Genomic DNA, 22,772 nt, shown 5'->3' with positions numbered 1-22,772 from the left:
AAATTCTTTCAGAACACAAACAAATTCACCGCTGCATGGGCTTATAATTTAATCTTTTTCCTCAATTTTATGGGTCATTTTCATGTTTTCCCATTTGGTGTCATTGCTTCAAATGCTGGAAGACTTAGAGTCCAAATGGGTTACTAACATTCTTTTCATCTATTCAAATCATTCCTTTAAAAACCTTGCATTTATTGATTTTTCTTTTCATCTATGAATTAATCATTTTGCTGATAAGCTAACAAACGATAAAAGTTGGTAAAAGTTGTATGGAAGCATTACCTAAACAATTTTTTCTTTTCTTATTGTAATTACAGGCTGTGGAAGCAATTGGAGGACTAATACCATTACGAGAAACCAACCCAAATAATCCTACAAGGAAATGAATTGGAAGAGATGGAGAAAAAGAAAGCTACAATCGTGGAGAACTATGATAAGGCCTTGGTACTGGAGAGAGAGAGAGAGAGAGAGAGAGAGAGAGAGAAAGAGGAAGAGTGAGAGGTGAAAAAGGCGGAAGAAATATTTCGATGATGTGGCACTTGGAGTGGGTTTCACTTTTATTAAAAAATTTAAAAAATTGTCACATCAATTGTATCGAGATTTATTTTTCCATTTAATAAGATGCTAAAATGACATAAAAACATTAACTTTTTCTATTATTTGCTCCAAAAACAAAAAAAAAAAAAAGTATCAAATCGCTCCTTGCCCTAAATGTTAGGGGCCAAAATGCACCTTTTCCCTTCTATAAAAGAATAAACATTTTAGTCTCTATTTTTTTATCCAAATTTTGTACTAAATCATGTCTATTTTTTTCATGTTATGTTTTTATCAATTTACTTTTAAAAAGCCTATCATTTCTCAATCGATCAACTCTTTATTTTATGATATGATTAACTAAATTTTATTTTTTTTGATATTATATAATACAATTAATAGTAATAAATGCTTATACTACAAAAATAATCTAAAGAACAGAAATTGATAAATTAAAAAAAATCATATATAGAGGAATAGCCTTAAAAGCATGCACAATTATTATCATTGCAGTAATATAAATATATATATATATATGAGAATAAAAGATTTATTAATGGAAAAAGATATCTTGCATAAAGAACAGACAATAATAAAAAGAATAAAAATAGAGTATTGAAAAAATGAAAAGGGGTAAAGTACTTATCCCTTTGTAAATATAGAGTAGTTCTTGTAGTTTTGAAACTATAGGGACTAAATATTTGTAAGTAAGAGTTTAGGGACTAAACTATCTCATAGTGTTTAAATCTTAGAGATTAAAGGTTAATTTTTCTAAAAGACATAGATTAAAGTATTTTTGAAGGTAAGCCTCAAGAATGTCTTTGTAATTCTCCCTATAAGTAAGATTATCTGTTTGTAAATAAAATGTTTGTTGTTGTTTTTTTTAATTTTTTTATAGAATTTATTGAATATACTTTAATAGAATGTGTTCGTATACTTATCAAATTCATTGAATTTTTTTCTCGTTTGTATTATTATTATTTTTATTGATGCATGACAGAATCTGTTTTTAAAAAATATTGGCGAAATTCGAATACGAATAAATTAAATATTGGCAGAGAAAGAAAGAAATGAACAGCTGAAGTATTTTCTACCACTTTTTTTTCCTTTTCTTTTCTGTTTCTTCCATATGCAAGTATATGAGAAATTTTTTACTTTTCTTTTTTTCCATGAACCTGCTTTCTAAGAACTGCAGTATTCCACAATTAGCAAGACAAGAGTTAATATATTTGTTCTAAATTATTTGAACTGATGCAATTTGTCTGCTGTCCAATTTAGAAACTGGGTAGCAAATCCCACTGGACTGTGAATAGATAGTCAAAAAATTGCAGCTAATGAGCTGCTGCGGTTGTTCCATGAGTAGATCAGATTGTTGGGGTCAAGTCAAGCTCTCTCATTTTAGGTCCAAACTCTAAAAATTAGAAATCTAATTCAACTTAGTGCAATTAGATTAAGTTTGATACCTTTTTGTTATTGAGGCAAATTCGAGTTGATTTCTCCCGATTTATTTAAAGGTTAGTCAAATATGAATAAAATTATTCGAAGCTAAACTAACTTAATATATATAAATTATAAGATAAAGTCCACTATACAAAATAAAATAATTACTTTACACACTCCAATATATTTTTAAAAATATAAAAGTTTTAAAATATATAATTTTTACATCTATAACATGCGAAAATATAATATATCAAATTTATTTAATACTATGTTTTATGAGCTTGATGATGAGTGTATAAATAATAATTCAAGTAAAAAAATTAATTTAATTTAATTTAAATTTAGTTTGTTTATTAGATAAATTTTATAAATTAAGCTTAAATGAATTTCTTTCGAATCAAATTCTAAATAGCTCAGGATGATTTGTTAACTCCAACAAATGTTACATCATGCTCTTGTCTCCCATTAAGTCTCCGAGTTCGCCATTTTTGAACTCTAATAAGTTTCTAAACTGAGAAAAATTAGCCAGCAACTTGCTGTTTCATCAACAACCATGTGTTGTCGTTTTATGCCCTTTATTTCTTTAACTAAGGGATTTGTACGGAAGGACCCTTATGTATATACAATTGGATTATGAGTTTTGTCCAATTTTAATGATTAGACCTAATTTAATTTTTTTTAACCGAACCATATAGCATTTGAGAATCCCTTCGTACTTTGAGTGGCACATACATGGGTAAATTAGATTTGTAATTACTAAATTTTACACTTTAATAAATTTTCAATTTGTAACTAAATAGTTACTGAATTTTTTTTGATAACTTTGATGAGTTTTTTTTGACAAATATGAAAAGAAATTATATGAACGGTCCCTAAATCTTATACTTTGTGATAAAAAAGTACTAAAATTTTAATTTTAAAGATACGTAGGTGGTACATTTTTTATAACAAATCAAATATTTTGTACCTTTTTATTATATAATACAAAGTTTGGTGACTATATATATAACTTGTTTTCTTAGTGTGCCAAAAATCCACCATTGTTATCAAAACTAAAATTTAGCAATCATTTAATAATAAATAAAAAAATTGGTACATTTTTATTATAAAATATAAAATTTGGTAATCGCCAATATAATTTATTCTATATATATGACATATAATATCTTTATAAATGTGTCATGAAATTAATCTCTATTTAAATGTAAAATTATTTTATTTGATTTTAATAAATAGATTAAGATTTAATTATATATTAAAACTAGAAATTAGTATTTATTTGTAAAATAACCTACTCTAACATAAAACTAATATAGAATCAATTATAATACCTCAACAAAATAATAGTCCAAAAAATTTAGTTGCATATTAAAATGGTAGAATGTTAAAAGAAAAAGGAAAGAAGAAGGAAAGACATGACAATTTACAACTAGAATGCTTCTCACTTCCAATCCCTATATTATAATTGAAACAAGAGGTGTGTGAAAGAGGGCAAGGTAACTTCTACATTTTATGCTTACCAATTACCATTAACCCAATCAACACACTACATTTGGAAAAGTTAAGGAAAAGATTACATCTTTAGAAGAGAATAATTGCTATATATATATAATTGATGTCTAATTAGGTACTTTTATGGGTTTGAATTTCTTGAAATCAACTTCCTAGAGTCCAAGAATTCCTTGTTTTTGGGTTCACGAGATGATATGTACTCAAGAAAAGAAGCAAAATTTGTATCTTCATAGCGTCTTGGATTGGCTTCATCAATGAGTTTTGGCCATGGCCTCACCATGCACATAAATGGAAGAGTGTGCAAAGATGCCACAGATATGCGAGACTTAGCTGAGTTCACTTTTACTCTATGCAGCACACTTTTATACTTCCCATTGCTAAATATCTATAAAAACAAAAAAAAAAATTAATTAAATCAATCTCCATTATTGGAAATAAAATAAAATTGGTTAATTATAATATTCTCGACTAGAATTTTACATTAAATTGGAATTATAAGATTCCTAGATTTAATAATTCTCTTAGAGTTTAACCAGCTTGATTTTGTAATATTTATTTATTGAATTTTAGTTTTTTTCCAATAATCTAATTTTAATTTAATCTTTTAATTTTAATTGACACGAGTGCAAGAATAGTAAATGATTAAGATGTAAACCTCTCAATAATGGGAATAACTGAATTATATGAAATTGACGAATCAAATTAAATTTAGTAAGTAAACAAAATAAGTAAAAATTTACTATATTTTTTATAAAATTATCCTCATTTATTATCTTGTACCCTACACTCGATCCCTTTATTATTATTTTTTTTTTTTTTTGCTAATTGATACTAAAGAAAAGACTAAAATGCTAAAAAGAATTGCTGAATTGGGTGAACTCACCTCAAGATGATCACCAACATTGATAACAAAAGCATTTGGGATTGGTTCAACAGTGACCCATTTCTCCTTATAATGAATCTGAAGACCTTCAACCTCATCTTGGAGGAGAAGTGTAAGGAATCCGTAGTCAGAATGAGGAGGCATTCCTAATGTAAGTTCAGGCTCTGGGCATTCAGGGTAGAAATTCACCACCATTAGTTGGTTACCATCTTGAAAGTCCTTCATGATTTCATCTTCTCCTGTCTTGTTGTTCTTGTTGGTTCCCAACAAGCTCTCTAAGATAGCTACCATTACCATTAGGAACAAATATTTGGACTCTTTTGCGTAGGTAGCCGCCAATTTCCTGCTTAATCATAAAATAACCATTAGTGACACTCAAATTATTATAAGTAAAATATTACTTTATTAGCCCACAAGTAACAGCAACTTGTTGCTCAAATAATTATTAGGCCTCATAGCCGGATGCATATCTCAACTTGAATAAAGACGCTCACCTGAAGTCCGTGGGAGAAGAAGGCCAATGAGGAAGAACATCTGATAAGGGATGGCACATTAGCTTCAAGAAATCTCTCCAGCAGAACACATTGTCCTTGTTTTGGTTAAAGCTAGTTCCATACCTAACTAAAACATTCATGTCTGATGACATGTACTTCAATCTTTCTTCATAAGGAAGCTCGAAAAACCTCTTAGCCGCATCGATCATTCCACTAATAACATCGTTAGGAATGCCGTGATTCACCAACTGCATTAACCCATCAAAGAGTTTTATTTACTTTCTAGTGCTAAATTCAAGAAATGGACACTGCAAACTTGAGGTTTAATACTCAAAAGGGTCCGTGAATCCTATACCTGAAAAAAGCCATACTGCTCACAAGCATTAGCAATGGATTTGAGGACTTGGGGCCTATTCGAGCCTTGCAATTCAGCAAAATCAATTATGGGTAACTTAAGATTTTGGCTGAATTCACTAGGTTCAGCTCGAGTAGCATTGGGTCTTTCTTGAACAGGCAATATATACTTGTCAGGAACTCTACTAATGCCTGTCTCACACAGCCTCTTCACTCCCTTCTGGTATTGGATTTCTGTGACATCATCACTGTTAGCCTTTGCGATTGCCATTGAAGGACTCATGAATTAATGTATCTGTCATGCATAGCAGCACATGCAAAGAAGAGATCAATTGGAAATGTAACAAAGACAAAAAAGAAAAAAAAAATGAATACGTATTTGTACATGTACATGTATGTAATATATATGGTTACCCTAACATGAGAGTATATATATGTATATACACACATACCAGAGAGCGTACTGTGAGAACCCGGCCGGGTAGGTAAATAGTAAATACAAAAGTATGGCAAGCTAACTCTATTACATATGAAGAAAATGATAGACAAAGAGAGAAGAGGGATTAGTAGTGAGAAACAGAGAGAAGGAAATGGTGTTTTTATAGGAAAGATTTGAAGGGGAAGAAGCAACTAAGCAAAGTATATAAACAGTAGCTAGTTTCGAAGAAACCGGCTTTGCATATACTGTAGAAATTGAGGACAGGACTGACTATTTCTAAATTGGCAAGAACCGTTGACAAATAATCAGTCAAGACACAAGACAGTCACGAGAGGTGGTCTCACGCAGGGTAGGGACAGCCAAACCTCTCTCTCTTTCCTTAACAGTCCTTTGATAGCTCCTAATGCGAACTAGAAATTTTAATTATGTTTAAATTATATTTGATTAAAAGAACTGCTTAAGAAGTAGATAATTTAACTTTTCTTACTAAAGAGGAAGTAACCCACATAGAAGGACTAAATGAGAACAATTTCTTTTTAATTGAATAGAATTCAATTTATCAATTACCCTTTTAATATATAAAATAATAATATTTCTATATATTTTTAATTATTAAAGAATAAATTCTTTAAATTTAATTCTTTTAAGAAATACATTTGTTAAAAAATAGAATATTCATGCCAAACAACTCATTATATTACATACTATAGCAGTACTCTCTTCCAAAAATCCTTCCACTTAAAAAACTTTGTCTTCTACACTTGATGTTGAAGCCACCTCTCTCTCTCTTCCTTTCTCTTTGCTATGATCTTATATGGTGGGATTACCATGGCTGACTTTTTGCCTCCTCTATTATCTAGGGTACGGTCTATTTCCAATATTAATTGGACCATTTTCTTTTAAAAAAAATCATAGTTTATTAATGTAATTTACATTGTTACAGATTAATTATTAGAAAACTATCTAATTTCAGGTATTTGCAAATTTTTATATTTTATTTAGATTTTCTTGAGATATATCTATCGAACATTATAAGCACACGAGAAATACTACATCAGTGAAATAATTCAACTTAATCGCATGATAAGTTTTTTTAATCTTTCTTAAAATTAATTAAACTCCAAAGATATAATTAAAATTAATTAAAGAATTAACGTTTGAGATTTGGGTGATATTAAATCACTAGTTTAACGATCGAATGGATGTTAGATATTAATTAATTAGAATTTTAATTTTTAAAATTCATCATCTTTTCAAAAATTCAAGATAAGATTTTTTTTTCTTTATTTATTTTCTTGAGTTCCAAATTCAATTAACACTGCTCTCATTAAAACTGATTTTTCCAGTCTTATAATTTATTCTATTCTATTTGTAACAGTCAAAAAATTCCTAAAAAGAATTAAATTAAAATTGCAAGCCATTTTTGACTGTTTATCTGTGTTCCTCAGGATGCAAATATTAAAAATATATTTCAATTCCCTTTTATGGTTAACAAATAATTACAATTTCACTAGTCCTTTTTCTGATTAAATAATTGTGGGCACTGTAATGAAATTAAGCAGCAAATGCAGACAACATAAATTAGGACAAAAACAGCTATATCCAATGTTGGTTTGTTTGTTATTTTCAATATATATATATATATATATATATATATATATATATATATATATATACATACATACATATAATATTTTCTAATAATCCAATCTAAATAATTACAATTTTATATATAAAGTGAAGTCACAAATATCGTTTTGTGAAACTCTCACGTAATATATGCAACTTGCAATATCTTAATTCCTTGGCTCTATTTTTCTTGTTCTTTTTTTTCAAATTCTATATGTGTAGAAGTGTATATTCATACTTACTACAAAATCATATCAATTAATTAGGTCAAAATATATATGAAAAGTTCATGCATTATTATATGTATAGGTTATTGCTAATTTCTGCTGTGTTAATGAATTTTAGATGACTTTTTAAGCTTCCCACTACGTCGGATTAGCCGACCAACCAATTATCTCCTTTGTTTACACGTAGACTTTTGGCCCAAATTAAAAATTAGAAATAATCTCTTTTTTTTTTTCTGAAAAATAAAGTGCCAACCCTTTGAAATTTTCCTGCAATCTTTATATATATATATATATATATATATATATTACTGTAATTATTATTTTAATTATAAATATTTAAGGTTCAGCTTTTATAAATAGATTAATGAAATGGAAAGATTATATTATCATTAACAAGAGTGCTTTCTCTCGTTGACATAGTTTAGTAATTGTTATAAAATAATTATGTCTTTTGCTGATGGGGTTGGGATGATATTGATATTATGGATTAATTGATCAATTCACAAAAGTGTGTGTATATATATATATATATATATATATATATATATATATATAAGGTTCTTTGCATGGAAACTACAGCAAATTAATTAAATAATTTTTGTGAAGCAGTATTCAATTAAAAACTTTTGATGAATGATTCAAATGCAGTGTTTCTTGAGCTGGGTGAGAATTAACCAAATAAAAAGGGATGTATGGCTGCCGGAAATAATTAAATTCATATAAATTATTTCGATTAGTACTCGTGAGAAATATTCAGATAAGAGTTACATTTCTGGTTTCACAATTCTGACCAATTCAGATAAAAAGTTTAAGTAATATTCTTGGATGCTTCTTTAACTGCCCAAATGACAATTCTAATTGAAATGATTATCATCTAAATTTCTAATCAACTACTGTTCTATATATGGTTGTGCGTGTTTTTTTAATTTAAATATAAAATATTTTTTATTATGTGTTACATTTATAATATATAGTTTTCAGTCTACAGTTTGATTACTGTACAATGGTACAATACTATATAATAGGATATTTTACGTAATACATTATATCTCAAATCTTTTTTTTTTTTTTATAATTTTAGGTGGTTAATAAAATTCATTCAATTTTTGTTGTCATAAACAAAAACAATGCACCTTTGGCATAATTATCACCTTAATTAATATGTTTATGACTAGAATTATTACACAAGCATAATATGGCTGGCTCCACGTACTACTCACGTTTAATTTGCATGAATTAATGAGTTAAATTCTTGTCAGAATGTGAACCCAGCTAAGCTAAACAGAGGGTCTAGTTCCACTTATAGACAGTAATCTAAAATTAAGAATAATTAAGAAACTATTAAGACAATTAGGCTCCATGGATTACAGCTGTTGACCCTTAAGAAGATTTTTATATAAACAATTATATTCCTAACTTGCATGTGTTTATATTAATATGTATATAGAAAAAATTAGTTTTAAACTGGTAGACTTGAGTGGATTTTCAAATACTTTTTTTGTTTTGTTTGTATATAGTAACCCTAGTTTGTTGGGTCTTGCATTGGATCTATTCAAGAAACCATATCGTGAATCTTAATAGAAAATCCAGAGTTTGAGATGGGAAATTATAATATTCTTGTATTCAATTTCTGCATTATAATAAGTGATAAACACAGGTCTCTTTTGGTATATCATTCAATCACTAATTTGTCTTCTTAATTTTCAGTTTGATTACAAGTATAAAACGCACACATGTATGGTGAAACTATTTCTTTTTAAGAAAAAGATTTATGAATATATTAGTTGCTAATATATTTACAAACTCTAGGAGTTTTTTTTTCTTTTTCCCTTTTTTTTTCACTAAAGTTTGAGTTTTCGGCTCAACACTGATATTTTAGGGTGGTGATACTTCATTTTTCTTCTTATTACATATTAATTAATCTTAATAAATAAATATTATTATTTTATAAAATTTTATGGTAATCTATTATAAGAGTATTGAATTCTCATTCTATAAAAATTTTATGATGCTTCGTTATAGGAGAGTTGAATTCTTTCTCTTTAAAGTAGTGAGGAGAAAGAAGAAATTCAATTCGATATTTAAATAATCGGACTGGTCTAAGAGACACTTATATGTGGCTTAGTACTATAGAATGGAGTGTCTTCCTGCAGAATTACAATTTACTGCTCTATTAACATGATTGATGAATATTATAAATAAATATCAATATATTTTTTGATATTTAATTTTTTTATACATCAAAATATAATTGTTAATTCTTATAAATGGAACATTTATATTTTCGTAAAAAAATTATCCATTTGGGATATATAATTAAATAAAAATTTTCATATATTTGAATACAAATGGTTAATAATGAACACTAAATAGTGAAAAGAATAATAAAAAAAAGAGAGAAGGGAGTGGATAATTATTGATGAGGTGGTTAAAACAGTTCAAATAATCTAAATAATAATTGGGTGGGTCTATATCTCCTAAAATCATTCTCTCAAACTATTAAATGCCTTTTGATCTTAGGTCACTGTACCCTTTAAAATATTATTAGTGAGGCACGAGAGTGCCATAAGTCAATGAGTTTCTCACATTAACCCTACCAAAAGCAATCTTCTTCTTTTGTGGGTATAATTCAAAGTTATGGTATTTTGGGTGCAGTTGATGTTGGTGCCAAGCTGTTTCAAAAGAATTTTATATACTTTTCTTTTTTAATCTATGCTTTTAATATTGGCTCCTGTTTTATTTTTTATTATAATTTTTGTCCTTTCTTCTCCATTCGTTGCATGGTTTCTCTCCACGTCAGCTCTTTAGTATTTTATGTTTTTTCTTTGGTAATGTTTAATACACATTATTTTATGTATTTTCTTACTTTGTATCTCAATAGGCACCTCTTCTTTTATATATATATATATATATATATTCTAGAGGAGGTCAATGCAATATAAATTTAACTTATATTTTTTTTTTTGCAAAAAATAATTAATATAATAATAGTAACAAGTATATATATACATATATATATATATATTACACACACTGCCCATGGATTTCAAATTTGTGATAACTTGGCTAGAGAAAGGATATGATTATGACCGAAAGTGGACTTTGAAATTTGAGATTTGGAATGAAAGAAAGATATTATAGAATAAAGAGTAGTTTTTAATAAATATCTAAAATGGTAAATCACTAAAATATATGAATGAATCGAATTATATATTAAAATAGAATAAAGAATGGTTAATAATATATATGTAAAAAGTTTATGAATTTTTTTTTGATTATTTTCAAAGTTAAATTTAAAAAATCTAAAGATTTTAGAATGGATGACTTTTTTAAATATTTCTAAATTTATAAAAGAATAAAATTGTGAAACCCGATGAAACTAAAGTAAATAATATTTTATGTGATATAATTCTGAGTTATTATAAAATTTATCTTAATTATCAAAACATTAAATGCATTAATGAAGCAGATTGCAATTGCATCATTTTGATGTGCAGATATTATGTTTAAACTAAGAGTTTAAGTCAAACTCTATGCATTTCTTTAACTAATTTATGTTTTCAATTTATTTACTTAGAAGTAATTCATTAGTGTCGATTACATGAAATGAATTTTAAATATTCCATTATTGATAGTCAGAAATAAAACCTTCTTTCACAAAATAGTCCTCTTGGAGCTATTCATTTTAAATAAAAAACTCCTTAAATTTAATTTTTTAAAACAAAAGTAACAATATGTTAAAATATATACAACTATTTTTTTTTTTGTTTTATATGTTTGGCTTCAACTGACAAAATATCATATGAAAATTTATTTTTATTTTCATCTTAATATGGTAGGGAGGGCTTTCCTATTTTTCTAGCTTTTTTATTTTCAAGGACAGAAATTTGTGTAGTACTCAGTAACCAATGCTTAACCAAAAAACTCTCTTCATTAAAACTTTATTTATATATGATAATCTTAATTATGCAATTATTGGTTCCTTTTTAACTCTAGTTAGTTTTTGGGTTTATAGTTAGTTTAGATTATGGTGAATATAATTTTATGTGTAGCAAAACACTATTTCGAGAGTTTTAATGCAACCGAAGCAAGATGAGACTTATATTTCACTATTTTAATTGACTTATACTAGAAACTTGGGAAGGAAATAGAAAGCCTAGAGATTTGAGAGGGGACACCATTTGCTTAGGATTAGGAAGAACACTCCATCTTCAAACTTTAGGTTTTGAAATAAAAAGAAGAGAGAATCTAATGGAGAACCCATTGAACAGTTTTCTTCTTCTTAACTATTAAAAAACAATGAAAAGAAAATCTAATAATGTTGAAAATGATGCCCTTCAAACTTATTGAATTCAAGTTCAAGAGCATAATACAATCACTTTCACATATATTAGCTGTAAAAGTTATTAATAAATAGAGAAGCAAATCCATTTACCTTTCAAATTTATGGGTAGACCACTTCCAATTCACGTTTGAAACTTTGTATAATTGTTTGTTTGTTTGATGGAGGAATGCCCTTTTAGACTTGACTTTTGCATATGAAGATTAAATTGAAATAAACAATTCATAATTTTAGTCACATGCTTAATTACAAGATTATTTAGGGTCCTTTTAATTAAAATTTTAGTGAGTATTATATAACAAGCATATGTTTGCGTTACTATAATAACTTGATTCTATTCCCAAAAAATAAAAAAAGAAACTTGATTCTATTGATTGGTCAAATGAGCAAAACTTGATTCTAATCAATAAGGCATCGATGTGCTAACATTTTTACAAAAAATAAGCATATATATAAATAACACATAATATTAATATAAAGTTAAGAGATAACTGACAAATATATATTTGTTATATTGTAAGTGTAAAACTCAGAATAGAATCAATTACCCATTTCTTTAGGTTGTATTTTTTTCTTAAATTACAAATGAGGAACCCATTATTATATTAAATATGTGGATGCAATTTTTTGAATTAGTATTTAACTGATTTTTTACCTTAGTGGTTGCATTTTTTTTTTCTTTTTAAGCTTTTATTCTACTGAACTTTTTACAAAATGATTTTTTTTTTCAATGAGACAATGTTTAAGCAGAGGATGTTTGTACTCATTTTCCTTTTTTTATGTATATATATTTAAAGTTAATCTAGAGCGCTCCAGACATGATTTTTATAGATGACAAAACACTATCTCAAGAGTTTCAACGTAACTGCATATTTAAAATTTGTATTTAAGATCTTAGGTAAGTTAGAAAATATCATTGTCATTTCTTCTACACGCTCTTGGATTGTATATTTTTTTTGTAAATGAAATATATTTTTCTTAAAATAATGGTGGGAGTGAGAGTGATGATCAATTTAACTACATTTTGTTATGGAAACATGCACTTGTTTGTTAACTTTCTTTTTAGGGAAGAAACTCGAAAATTTATTTATATCTACAGTATTTGTTGGTGTTGTTTTTCTATTCTTTTATTCCTTTTAATACAATTTATTAGACATTATGCTTTAATGGAATGTGTTGGAAAATTTATCAGATTTATTATGTTTTCACACACACATATATATATTCTTATTTTTGTCAATAGATCGATGGATTTATTTATTATTTTTCCTTTGAAGGGAGTATAAATGAAAATGAAAAACATATTGCTAATTGCTTTGGCAGCAGATTCCTAAGAAAATATGAAATTACTAAGTGAAAACATTATTCAACATTTCAACAGTTCCATACTATTCAAATTAAATTGTAATTTTAGTACTATTTAATTGTTCTTATTATATGTATATAATATATCAAGATTAATTTTCTTTTTCCATATATAAAATATTAGGAACAATATAAAAAAGTATCATGTGATTTAACGCTTTTGCTCTTAAAGGATTGTGGTTTTTTTCGTGACAAAAAAGTACTTTGTGATTTAATTTTCTTATATTTTTACTATCTTGCAAACTAATATATTTAGATTTTTATAATTTAATATTAGTATAATACTTATTTTTAATAACAAAAAATCACTCGTTAAGTGATTTTGCGTATAACTAATTACATTGAATTTATATTAAATAAAATAATATATTTTTTAATTTTATTAAGAATAAAAAAATAATTTTTAAAATAAAATTATAATATTTTTAAAAGTACCATTATAGTTGATTTGATGGTAAATCATCTATAAAATAATTTTATTATTGAAAATAAATATTATACTAATATTAAATCATAGAAATCTAAAGATATTAATTTGTAAGGTAGTAAAAATGTAAAAGAACTAAATCACAAGGTATTTTTTTGTTACAAAAAAACCACAGTTCTCTGAGTGCAAAAGCGTGTAATCACAAGGTATATTTTTGTACTTTTTCCTAAAATATTTATCGTTTCTCAAAATTTCATTTGCTTCTGAGATTAACTACCTACATAATTCCAGCAAGAAAGAAATGTTTACTTTGGTAGATTTTCAACTATCTATATATATGCATCATAGAGGAGACATTAGCTAGATATGCATGTCCTTGTCATGATCATGTTCTGTAAACATATTCATTCTTCCCATTAGGCCTTCCCTTAAAATAGACCCTTTTGAGTGTTCTCTAACTCTAGAAACTTGGTCTTAATAGGCTTCAAGGAGATACAGCAGAGATTGCAATTTTTATTTTGTCAGTGCTGCTTGTGAGCATTTGAGAAATACTTTGAAGAAGTTCCTCTGGAGAAGTTAGTTTATTAGGGAGCTGAAAATATCCCCAAGAGATAAATTGAGAAAATGGGGTGTCACTGATTCTGATACTTGTGTTTTGTATGGAAGCTGTTGATCATCTATTCTTTTTCCTGTAGATTTAGAGACAGATTCTTCATGTTTGCAGCATTAATTAGGATTCCATGTACTGAGAGAAGGGAGATAAATTAGTTATGCAGAAGGACAATTGGAAAGAAAAAAAAAAATGAATCGCTTGAAATCAGGCCATCATGTTTACTTTCTGCTGTGTATTATCTCTGTATTGAGAGGAAATAGGGTTCTGTTTCGAAGAGAGAGTCTTGATGTGAAAAGGGTCTTAAAGCTGACCAGATTGAGTATTTCTGATGAATTATACTAGTTGTTATAAGACTAGCAGTAGCCAGATGTTGTAAATAGGATCCAACAACTAAGGTCATCAGTTGTTTTCTTGTGCTGTTGCTGGTGCACTTTCTAGTTTTGTGTTTGATAGCCTCTGGCTTCTCTCAATTGTATAAATCTTGCTGAATAATGAGATTGTGTACATTATGTATGCCTCTAACAAAGATTTGTTAGAACACAAGTATTATTGAAAAAGAATAGAATTTCGGGGTATGAACTTCTTTAATATTCAAGCTGTATACATGAACCAAAGTTTTTGCTGGAAGCTTATACAGGATGCCAGAAACATACTCAAGTATCCAATACACTATGCAATTTTCCTGTACTAAAAAAAAGAAAAAGAAAAACAGAAGAAATTATATCAGGTTGCACCAGGCAAAAGAGGTTCTATAGGTAGTAATTTCTTATGTTTTCCTTTTGTAAGTGACAGAATCCAATAAAGAAAACCTGCAAAGAAGAAGCTGAAAAACCAAGCATTATTGTATATAACAACAAAGATATTTGGAACTGCAGACAAAATTCCAACCTTTTCCAGGAAACCTGGAATCACAGGCAAAATCCCAATAACAAGAGCAATCACTGCAACCCAATTGTAACCTCCTGAATAATAGTATGCTCCATATGGACTCAAAGTGTACAAGTCCTTGACACTTAAATTTGTCCTCTTAATAAGATAGTAATCTGCTAGTAATATACCACCAATTGGACCCAACAGTGCAGAGTAGCCAACTAACCAAGTATAGACAAAACTTTCACTTGATTGAAGTAATCTCCAAGGCTGAAATGCAATACCAAGCAATGCAGTTAAAAGAGCACCTCTTCTAAATGTAAACTTTGATGGGCTAAGATTGACAAGTGCATTAGCAGGTGCTACAACATTTGCAGCAATGTTAGTTGTTATAGTAGCTAGGCTAATCCCAATAATTGCTAGAATCATTGTAGTGAAGCCTCCAATTTGATCAAGAAGCTGAATTGGACTAGATATTACTCTCCCAAAAATCACTTTTGTAGATGAGGTTACTGCTAGACCAACAAAAGTAAATGCACCCATAAAAATTGGAAGACCAGCTTGACCAATAATTTGGTCTTTTTGGCTCTTTGCATATCTTGTAAAATCAGGTATGTTTAATGCAAGAGTAAACCAGAAACTTATATTTGCTGTTAGTGAAGGAAAGAAAAGAGCCCAAAATTGAGAAGAAGATAGTCTAGAAGACAAAGAAAGCATATGACCAAAACCACTAGCTTTAACATAGGCCCAAATTAGTAAACAAGAAGTAAGTGAGATTAGAATTGGAGCTGAGTATTTCTCTAGCTCTCTAATTCCTTCCATTCCTTTCCAAACAACAGCAAACTGAGCTACCCAGAACACAATAAAACAAGCAAATTCAAGTGGAGAAGTACCAAGCCAAGGCAATAATTGAGACCATGAAGACTCTTTGATGACTTTAGGCAAAAGAACGAAAATTGCCTCCCCACCAATCCAAGTCTCAATTCCATACCATCCACAACCAACTAACGCTCTAAGAATTGTAGGAATATGAGCACCATGAATTCCAAAAGATGATCTAGCCAAGACCGGAAAAGATATGCCATAACGAGTGCCAGGATGCCCTGTCAAAACTAGTGGAACTAATAGGATAATATTAGCAGTAACGACAGTAGCTATACCCTGCCACCAAGCCATACCAAGATCAACAAGACTACCTGCTAAGTAATATGATGGTACACCAACAACAAGACCAATCCACAAACTAGCCATTTCCCATCCTGAAAAAGTCCTCTGACTTGGTGTTGTTGGCTTAAGGTCATCATTAGTAAGTGTTGGATCAGGTTCAAATTCATCAAATTCTGAACTTTTATAATACTGACTTGATCCCATATGATGCGTGTTCAAAAGGGTGAATCTTTTCTTGGGGAGAAACTGGTTTTGACCATATGGAAAGTTTAATTTAGTAGTTGTGACAGTTGGGGTTAAAGGGTTACTTGGAAAATGAGGTAGCCTTGAGCTTTTGGGTTTTGCAGTGGTGAGATGGAGATGGAGATTGAAACATTTGGACACCATTGTTATGGTGTTTTCACTTAAAGATTCAGGATTTGGTTCTTTTTCTGAGACGTAGAATCTGTGGTATCTATTGAAGATAGAAATATGTGGTTGGGAATGCTGGCAATTTCAACTATTGGTAGCACTGTCACTATCTTTAACTTTTTTTCTTTCAAAATAGAGACTTGAAGATTCCTATGATCTACACTTTGGAACATGGGGTTGGGAATCTCCTCTTTTTTAATTGGATCCTGATCTAAACGACAGATCATGATACTGATTCTACTGCTGTTTGGTTCATTGCTGCATTTAGTCAAACATTTGAAAAAAAAAAATTATGATTTTTGTGTTCCTATAGAAATATACAATAGGAAATTATCATCTAATTATGGAACCATTATAAAAGTGATTAACGCTCATCAATATTAATTAGCTATGGATGAAAATAATCGAATTCAGAGTCTATTCAAAAGAAAATCTAAGATTGTTAACCATATGAAATGGGTAAGGGAATCTTGTTAAATGTTGGGACAGCCACTTTTCCTAAGTAAATAAAGTCCAAAAAAAGAAATGGGTTTTCCAACTGGTACTGAAATTAACTGACATCCTGTTTGATGCCTTCCAATATTTTCTTTTTTACTTTCAGCTCCCTTTAAATGAGGTCGTTCAACTGGCCTACCTTTTGATGCTTTCTAGTTTCTTTTGTCATTTGATAGTCCAGGATCTTATGTCTTGATAACGATTTTCACTCCATCTGCAAGGATCTTCCATCTTTGTTCTTTTCTTTTCTCTTTTACCCTGTTTTCACATGTTCCATCTTTGTTCTTGACGGAGATTTTCTGCCTCTAAAGAAGTGATTTATATATGTATATATACAACTGAGGAAATCTTACAAACTTTCATTGTTATTATTCTTTTTCATTTTAACCATTTTGACAAGCACCAGCCACCGTCCAGCAAGAAAATGTTACATGTTACGGAAAACTCGATGACCTTCGACAACATCAAATATTCTCACTAACTACTACAGTTGGTTTCCTATATCTTTTACCTAAAGTTCTAAACAGTGTCTCTATTTCGGTAACTGAGAATGATTTTCTTATTCCATTATTCAAAATCTGTTAAATGTACAAAAATTTTAAAGTTACAGTCTTTCTAATATTAATATCACTAGAAATTGATCGCTTTTTATGACAATCTTAAAAAGATAAGTATTTTCTTTTTAATTATTATATAGCTACGATATTAATAATTAAATTTTAATATATTTAAAATCTAATTTAAATGGATAAGAGCGTCTAATTTTTAAAAATAAAAATTTCGAATATAATTCCTTATCATTACATTAGATGAATTCTCACATTTCTAACAAGTTTAAACATTAATTTAATTTAAATTATAACGGTCTACTTTTTTTGAAAATATTTCAGAGATTTATAAATAAAATTATACCAATAATAAAAGAGAATATAGTTTATATAGTTATGGTGATCTATTTATATTGGATAAGATTTTATACAATAGGATTTTTATTTAGTTTTGATATATATATTAAAATTAATAAAAAAATTACATATATATATGAATATTTTATATTTTAATATTGAATAATTGACGTATAATTTATTATTTAAAATTAATAAATATATTTCAATTATTTATTAATTTAATTTAATATATAGATGGACTCATATATGAAGGTTAAACAAAAAAATTTAATTCTTTTATTACATCTTGTATAATTAAAAGGAATGAATGAGACTAAATAGGTCAGCTATGATCTCTAAATAAACTCATTCACTTTTCCACTATATTATATCAGCAATTGGCAATTGTTGAATTCTGAACCACACACGTATCCTCAATCTCAGCTTCCATAGCGAAGAATGCCACGTCCAACTCTTTTCTTGAATCTCTCAAATTTACAAGCAATCAATTCAACATCGAGCCCCGCCTTAAATGGGAACAAACCTCACTTAACTCCATTTGGACACTGCTCCTTCTCGTTATTTAATCAATCATCATTTTTAGCATCCAAATCTAACATCAAATGCAAAATCCCACAAGACCCATTTCTCTAAATTTATCATCTCCATCATCATCATATCAATTTCTAGATTATAATCAGAGGATTCATCAATGGATCCTCTAGGGCCACCATCACAACCTCAAGGCTTATTTGTTAGTCCACTACTCGTTTCTTTATCAATTGTTGGTTGCGTATCTATGATTATAGCTGCGTACCATCTTCTACTAGTTAGATTTTGCATCAGAAGAAGAAGATCAATCACCACTAACGATTCTTTCACTATTCCAGTGCAAGAAATGAGAACAGGAGTAGAAGAAGATGTCCTAAAAGCAATCCCGATTCTTCTCTACTCGAAAGTTGATCATGATCAAACAGAATGCGTTATTTGTTTAGGCGAACTTGAAGATGGTGACAAGGTACGTTCATTGCCTAATTGTGGACATGTTTTTCATGTCCCATGCATTGATGGTTGGCTTTCAGCTCATACAAACTGCCCAATTTGTAGAGCACCGATAGTTTCTTCTCCTCCTCCTCCTGCTGCAGCTGCTTCTACACCTAACAGCGATCACCATATTACTTCTGTTTTACGAGAATCGCCATCTATTAATATTGGTAGAAGAGAAAGAAATACTCAGAATTTAGCACAGTTTCTTGAACAAGGAGATGAAGATGGTACCAGCACCAGTACTGGTATTAGTACTAATAGTGTCAATGCATCTACTGCAGCTGCTGCTGCTTCATTGCAATCAACAAGAAAGTTGCTACATAGTTTATCACTAGTTTTACCTGTGGAAGGGAAGCAACAAAGCTTCACGAAGTTGAAGAGATCTTTATCAATGGATCAATGTTTTGTTATTATCGATATACAAGCAGAGAGTGATGATCATGAAAAGGCTTCTTCTTCTTGTTCTTCTTCTGCATCTTCTTCTTCACCATCTAAATGTGATTCTTCTTTGAAGGGCATTTCTGTGGAAAATAGAACATATAGAGCAATATCTATGAGGCAGTTAGATCGAGTTTCTTCAAGATTATTGAGATCTTTCTCTCAAATAAGGTTTGGCCAAAGTGCTGTGACTAGTCATGATACTCTTCCTTGTTAAGATCTTTGTGTAGATCTCTTCTTGTTTCTTGTTTCTTTTTCTTTTCTGTCTAGGTCATGCATGGTTAATAAATCTTTTGCTTTAGGATAGCCTGAATTATTTCATGTATTGATTCCAATTTCATATTCATTTCATAGATCCTTTATATATTCTAACAAGACAGTATCAACTCAAGTTGATCATCTGTAGGTTCCATATAATTGTTATTATATTAGATGGTTCTTCTGTTTGTCTTTTCTCCATTTATTATTATTATCTTTTTCATTAGACAGCTGAATCATTAGCTATTGGCCAGAAGCTGAATCATTTAGCAGCTTAAAATAATATGTAATCATCGAAGAAAAGAAAGAGTAAGTAATTACCAAAAAAAATTCAATGTTGAATCATTTCACTTTGATTGTCGAGAGTGAAATGTTAATCAATGTTTTAAATTAAACATTACGAAGGTGTTTAGTTACAGCTGTTTTGTTATATTAAAGTATTTATCAGCTATTAGCTATATTAAAAGTATCTAATAAAAATTTAAAAAACGACAGCTTATAATTAATTTAGTTAAAATCACTTGCTGAGAGTTGTTTCTTATCAGTTAATAACTGATTTGATTTTTTTTTATTTAAATATTATTATTGTTATTAAAATTTATTAATAATAATTTACTTTAAGTTGATATCATACTTTTAATGGTCATTTAATATATTAACAACAACTGCCAATAAAATTTTATTAAACGATTTAATTTTTCGGCCATCAGCCACTAGTTACCAGCTGCATTGATCAGTCAAACCAAACAGATTATATAAAAAAACTTCATTTGGTAAAGTCCGACCAATCGCTAACATTTCTCACTTCAATATGATCGGATAATAAATTAATGAGAAATAATTTTAGTGACCGCATTATAGAAAATAAGAGAAAAAATAAAATAAAGCAACAAAAATTAAAAAAAATATTTTAATTTTATGAAACATATTGATTTTTATTAAATATAAATTGTTTAAATAACTTCATCTATTTCACTAAAACTGAATTTATAATTAATCTATAAATTCTATTTACTATAAATCTAATTAATAGAATTCTGAGTAGCATTTTAGTTCAAGTATAACCTCTAAATTCATAAATAAACATCATAGAATTCATTTTAAGCAAACTCAGCACTTGAGTTAGATGGAACCGTCTATATAACTTAGATAGGCCTATGTGGGCTTGTGCCTAGTTTCCCATTAATGATTAAATTAGTAGCATGAACTCTACTTAATAATTACATATATATGGACCAATTTATGATGCAAAATACATCACAGGGACCATCCATGATTTCAACACAAAATACTCATTTTATATTACAACTTTGATAATAGGTTAGATTTTTTTCTTTTCTAATAAGCAACATTATATAAATTCATTTGATAGTTTCTAAAAATATTTCTAAGAGCTACTACATAAATTAATTATACTTAAAAAAGAAAATGAATCAAATGCCACTTTGACTTTTATGTGTAAAATGCAAATGGTTCAATTTGTGTGGTTTGAGCCATGAGGTAAACAAGTTTATTGTGTAATTTTCCTTTTTCTTCTACCTTAACAAAACATTTCCTTTTCTCTTTTGTTTATGTAAGGAAACTTTTCTTTTCTATGCATTGAGAACATGGGTGAATCAATAAGATTTAAGCGAATTTATTTTTTTTATTTATAAGTATTTTATATATGTGATTAAAATTCTTGTTAATATTAATAAACATAATTAATCTAAATTCTTATAGTTATATCTACTTAAGTATATATAAAAAGATTAAAGTATACTTATACTAGAGTTTAAATCCTCCATTTTAATCTGACTAACTTTTGTTGCATGTAAACCTTAAGATAATAATTCTGAGCTCACTTAATAACCCTAACAAGCGTTCAGTAAAAAGTATAATAATTTCTCCACTAATGTCTCAACCTTCACTATTCTACGTCTTTTCTAATTTCTGATTATAGTTAATCTTTTATGGAATTAAGATTAACAAATCTTTCTACATTAAGATTAATAAATTTGTTTTTTTTCTAAAAATAATAAATCTATAGTTAGGAACATTTACAGAATTAAGATTTTTGTATATAAGAATTTTAACTGGTTTGAATAATGATACTTCTAAATTACATTATTAACTTAAATTAATTTAAAATATTAATCTTATAAGGACCAAATTAAATTAATACATTCAAACTAATCCTCATCCGTGCTTTTGTATATATTATAGAAATTTTATTTTTTTTAAAAAGCAAGAAATAATTTTGTTATATAAATTAGTAAGAAGAGGAGATTTATTGTCTTAGAAAATATTTGATTTTGTTTATAATTTAAAATTAGATAATTTCAAAGTAGGATGTTTAAATTAAATCTAATTGAGAATTTTCAATTAATGATTGGGATTATTATATAATCTCCTTAATCGTAGACCCTTGAGTCGTGCATCAAAATATTATTAATAAATCAGCTACCTGATTTCATTTGAGGTGAATCGTGGAAGATGGGCTCTTATATAAGAACCCTCCAATCAAAGTGGCCATCAATCCACATCTACTCTACCTAATTGTTTGGCTCCTTTGGTTAAATCGAAAATCGAAAATGGTGCCACCACTTAACAACTACACTCATTTATGTCCCTATTATCATTTGGTTTTTATTTGGCATTTCATTTTTGCATGCATTTAACCTCTGCAATTTTGGTATAGAGATTCTATTAGTTTCTCTTAAATATATATATATTTTTAAGAATTGACTAAAATGGTAAAAACATTTTCTTTCTTAGAATAAATTTTAATTAAGATTTTCTATTATATATTACAAGCTTTGTCATTTTATAATAAATATAAAAAAATCACTATTTTTATTGAATAACTGACGGTTCATTTGAATAGAAAGAAAAATTCAATCTCATCATTAAATTAAGATACTAATTTAGAAAAAGTCAAATTAATTAAAAAATATA

At 28.2% G+C, this 22,772-nt stretch overlaps 3 protein-coding genes across 3 annotated transcripts; 1 reads left to right on the top strand and 2 right to left on the bottom strand.

The window, feature by feature from the left end:
* Positions 1-3,399: 3,399 nt before the first annotated feature.
* On the bottom strand, positions 3,400-5,832 carry LOC8283944 (probable 2-oxoglutarate-dependent dioxygenase SLC1). The gene is made up of 5 exons (XM_002519382.4): positions 5,673-5,832; positions 5,222-5,515; positions 4,867-5,114; positions 4,373-4,715; positions 3,400-3,874 (listed from the first exon to the last, which is right to left on the bottom strand). The coding sequence occupies exons 2-5, from the start codon at positions 5,501-5,503 to the stop codon at positions 3,611-3,613; spliced, it is 1,137 nt and encodes a 378-aa protein (XP_002519428.1). The 5' UTR covers positions 5,504-5,515; positions 5,673-5,832; the 3' UTR covers positions 3,400-3,610.
* Positions 5,833-14,790: 8,958 nt separating this feature from the next.
* On the bottom strand, positions 14,791-16,791 carry LOC8283945 (purine-uracil permease NCS1). The gene has a single exon (XM_002519383.4). The coding sequence runs from the start codon at positions 16,684-16,686 to the stop codon at positions 14,986-14,988; it is 1,701 nt and encodes a 566-aa protein (XP_002519429.2). The 5' UTR covers positions 16,687-16,791; the 3' UTR covers positions 14,791-14,985.
* A 1,756-nt stretch (positions 16,792-18,547) lies between these two features.
* On the top strand, positions 18,548-20,023 carry LOC8283946 (RING-H2 finger protein ATL7). Its single transcript, XM_002519384.4, has one exon. The coding sequence runs from the start codon at positions 18,805-18,807 to the stop codon at positions 19,792-19,794; it is 990 nt and encodes a 329-aa protein (XP_002519430.2). The 5' UTR covers positions 18,548-18,804; the 3' UTR covers positions 19,795-20,023.
* Positions 20,024-22,772: the final 2,749 nt, after the last annotated feature.

This window comes from Ricinus communis, chromosome 10 (genome assembly GCF_019578655.1).
Source record: "Ricinus communis isolate WT05 ecotype wild-type chromosome 10, ASM1957865v1, whole genome shotgun sequence".
NCBI lineage: Eukaryota > Viridiplantae > Streptophyta > Magnoliopsida > Malpighiales > Euphorbiaceae > Ricinus > Ricinus communis.
The sequence above is the reverse complement of the archived record's forward strand: the minus strand, read 5'-3'. Positions and strand labels throughout refer to the sequence as shown.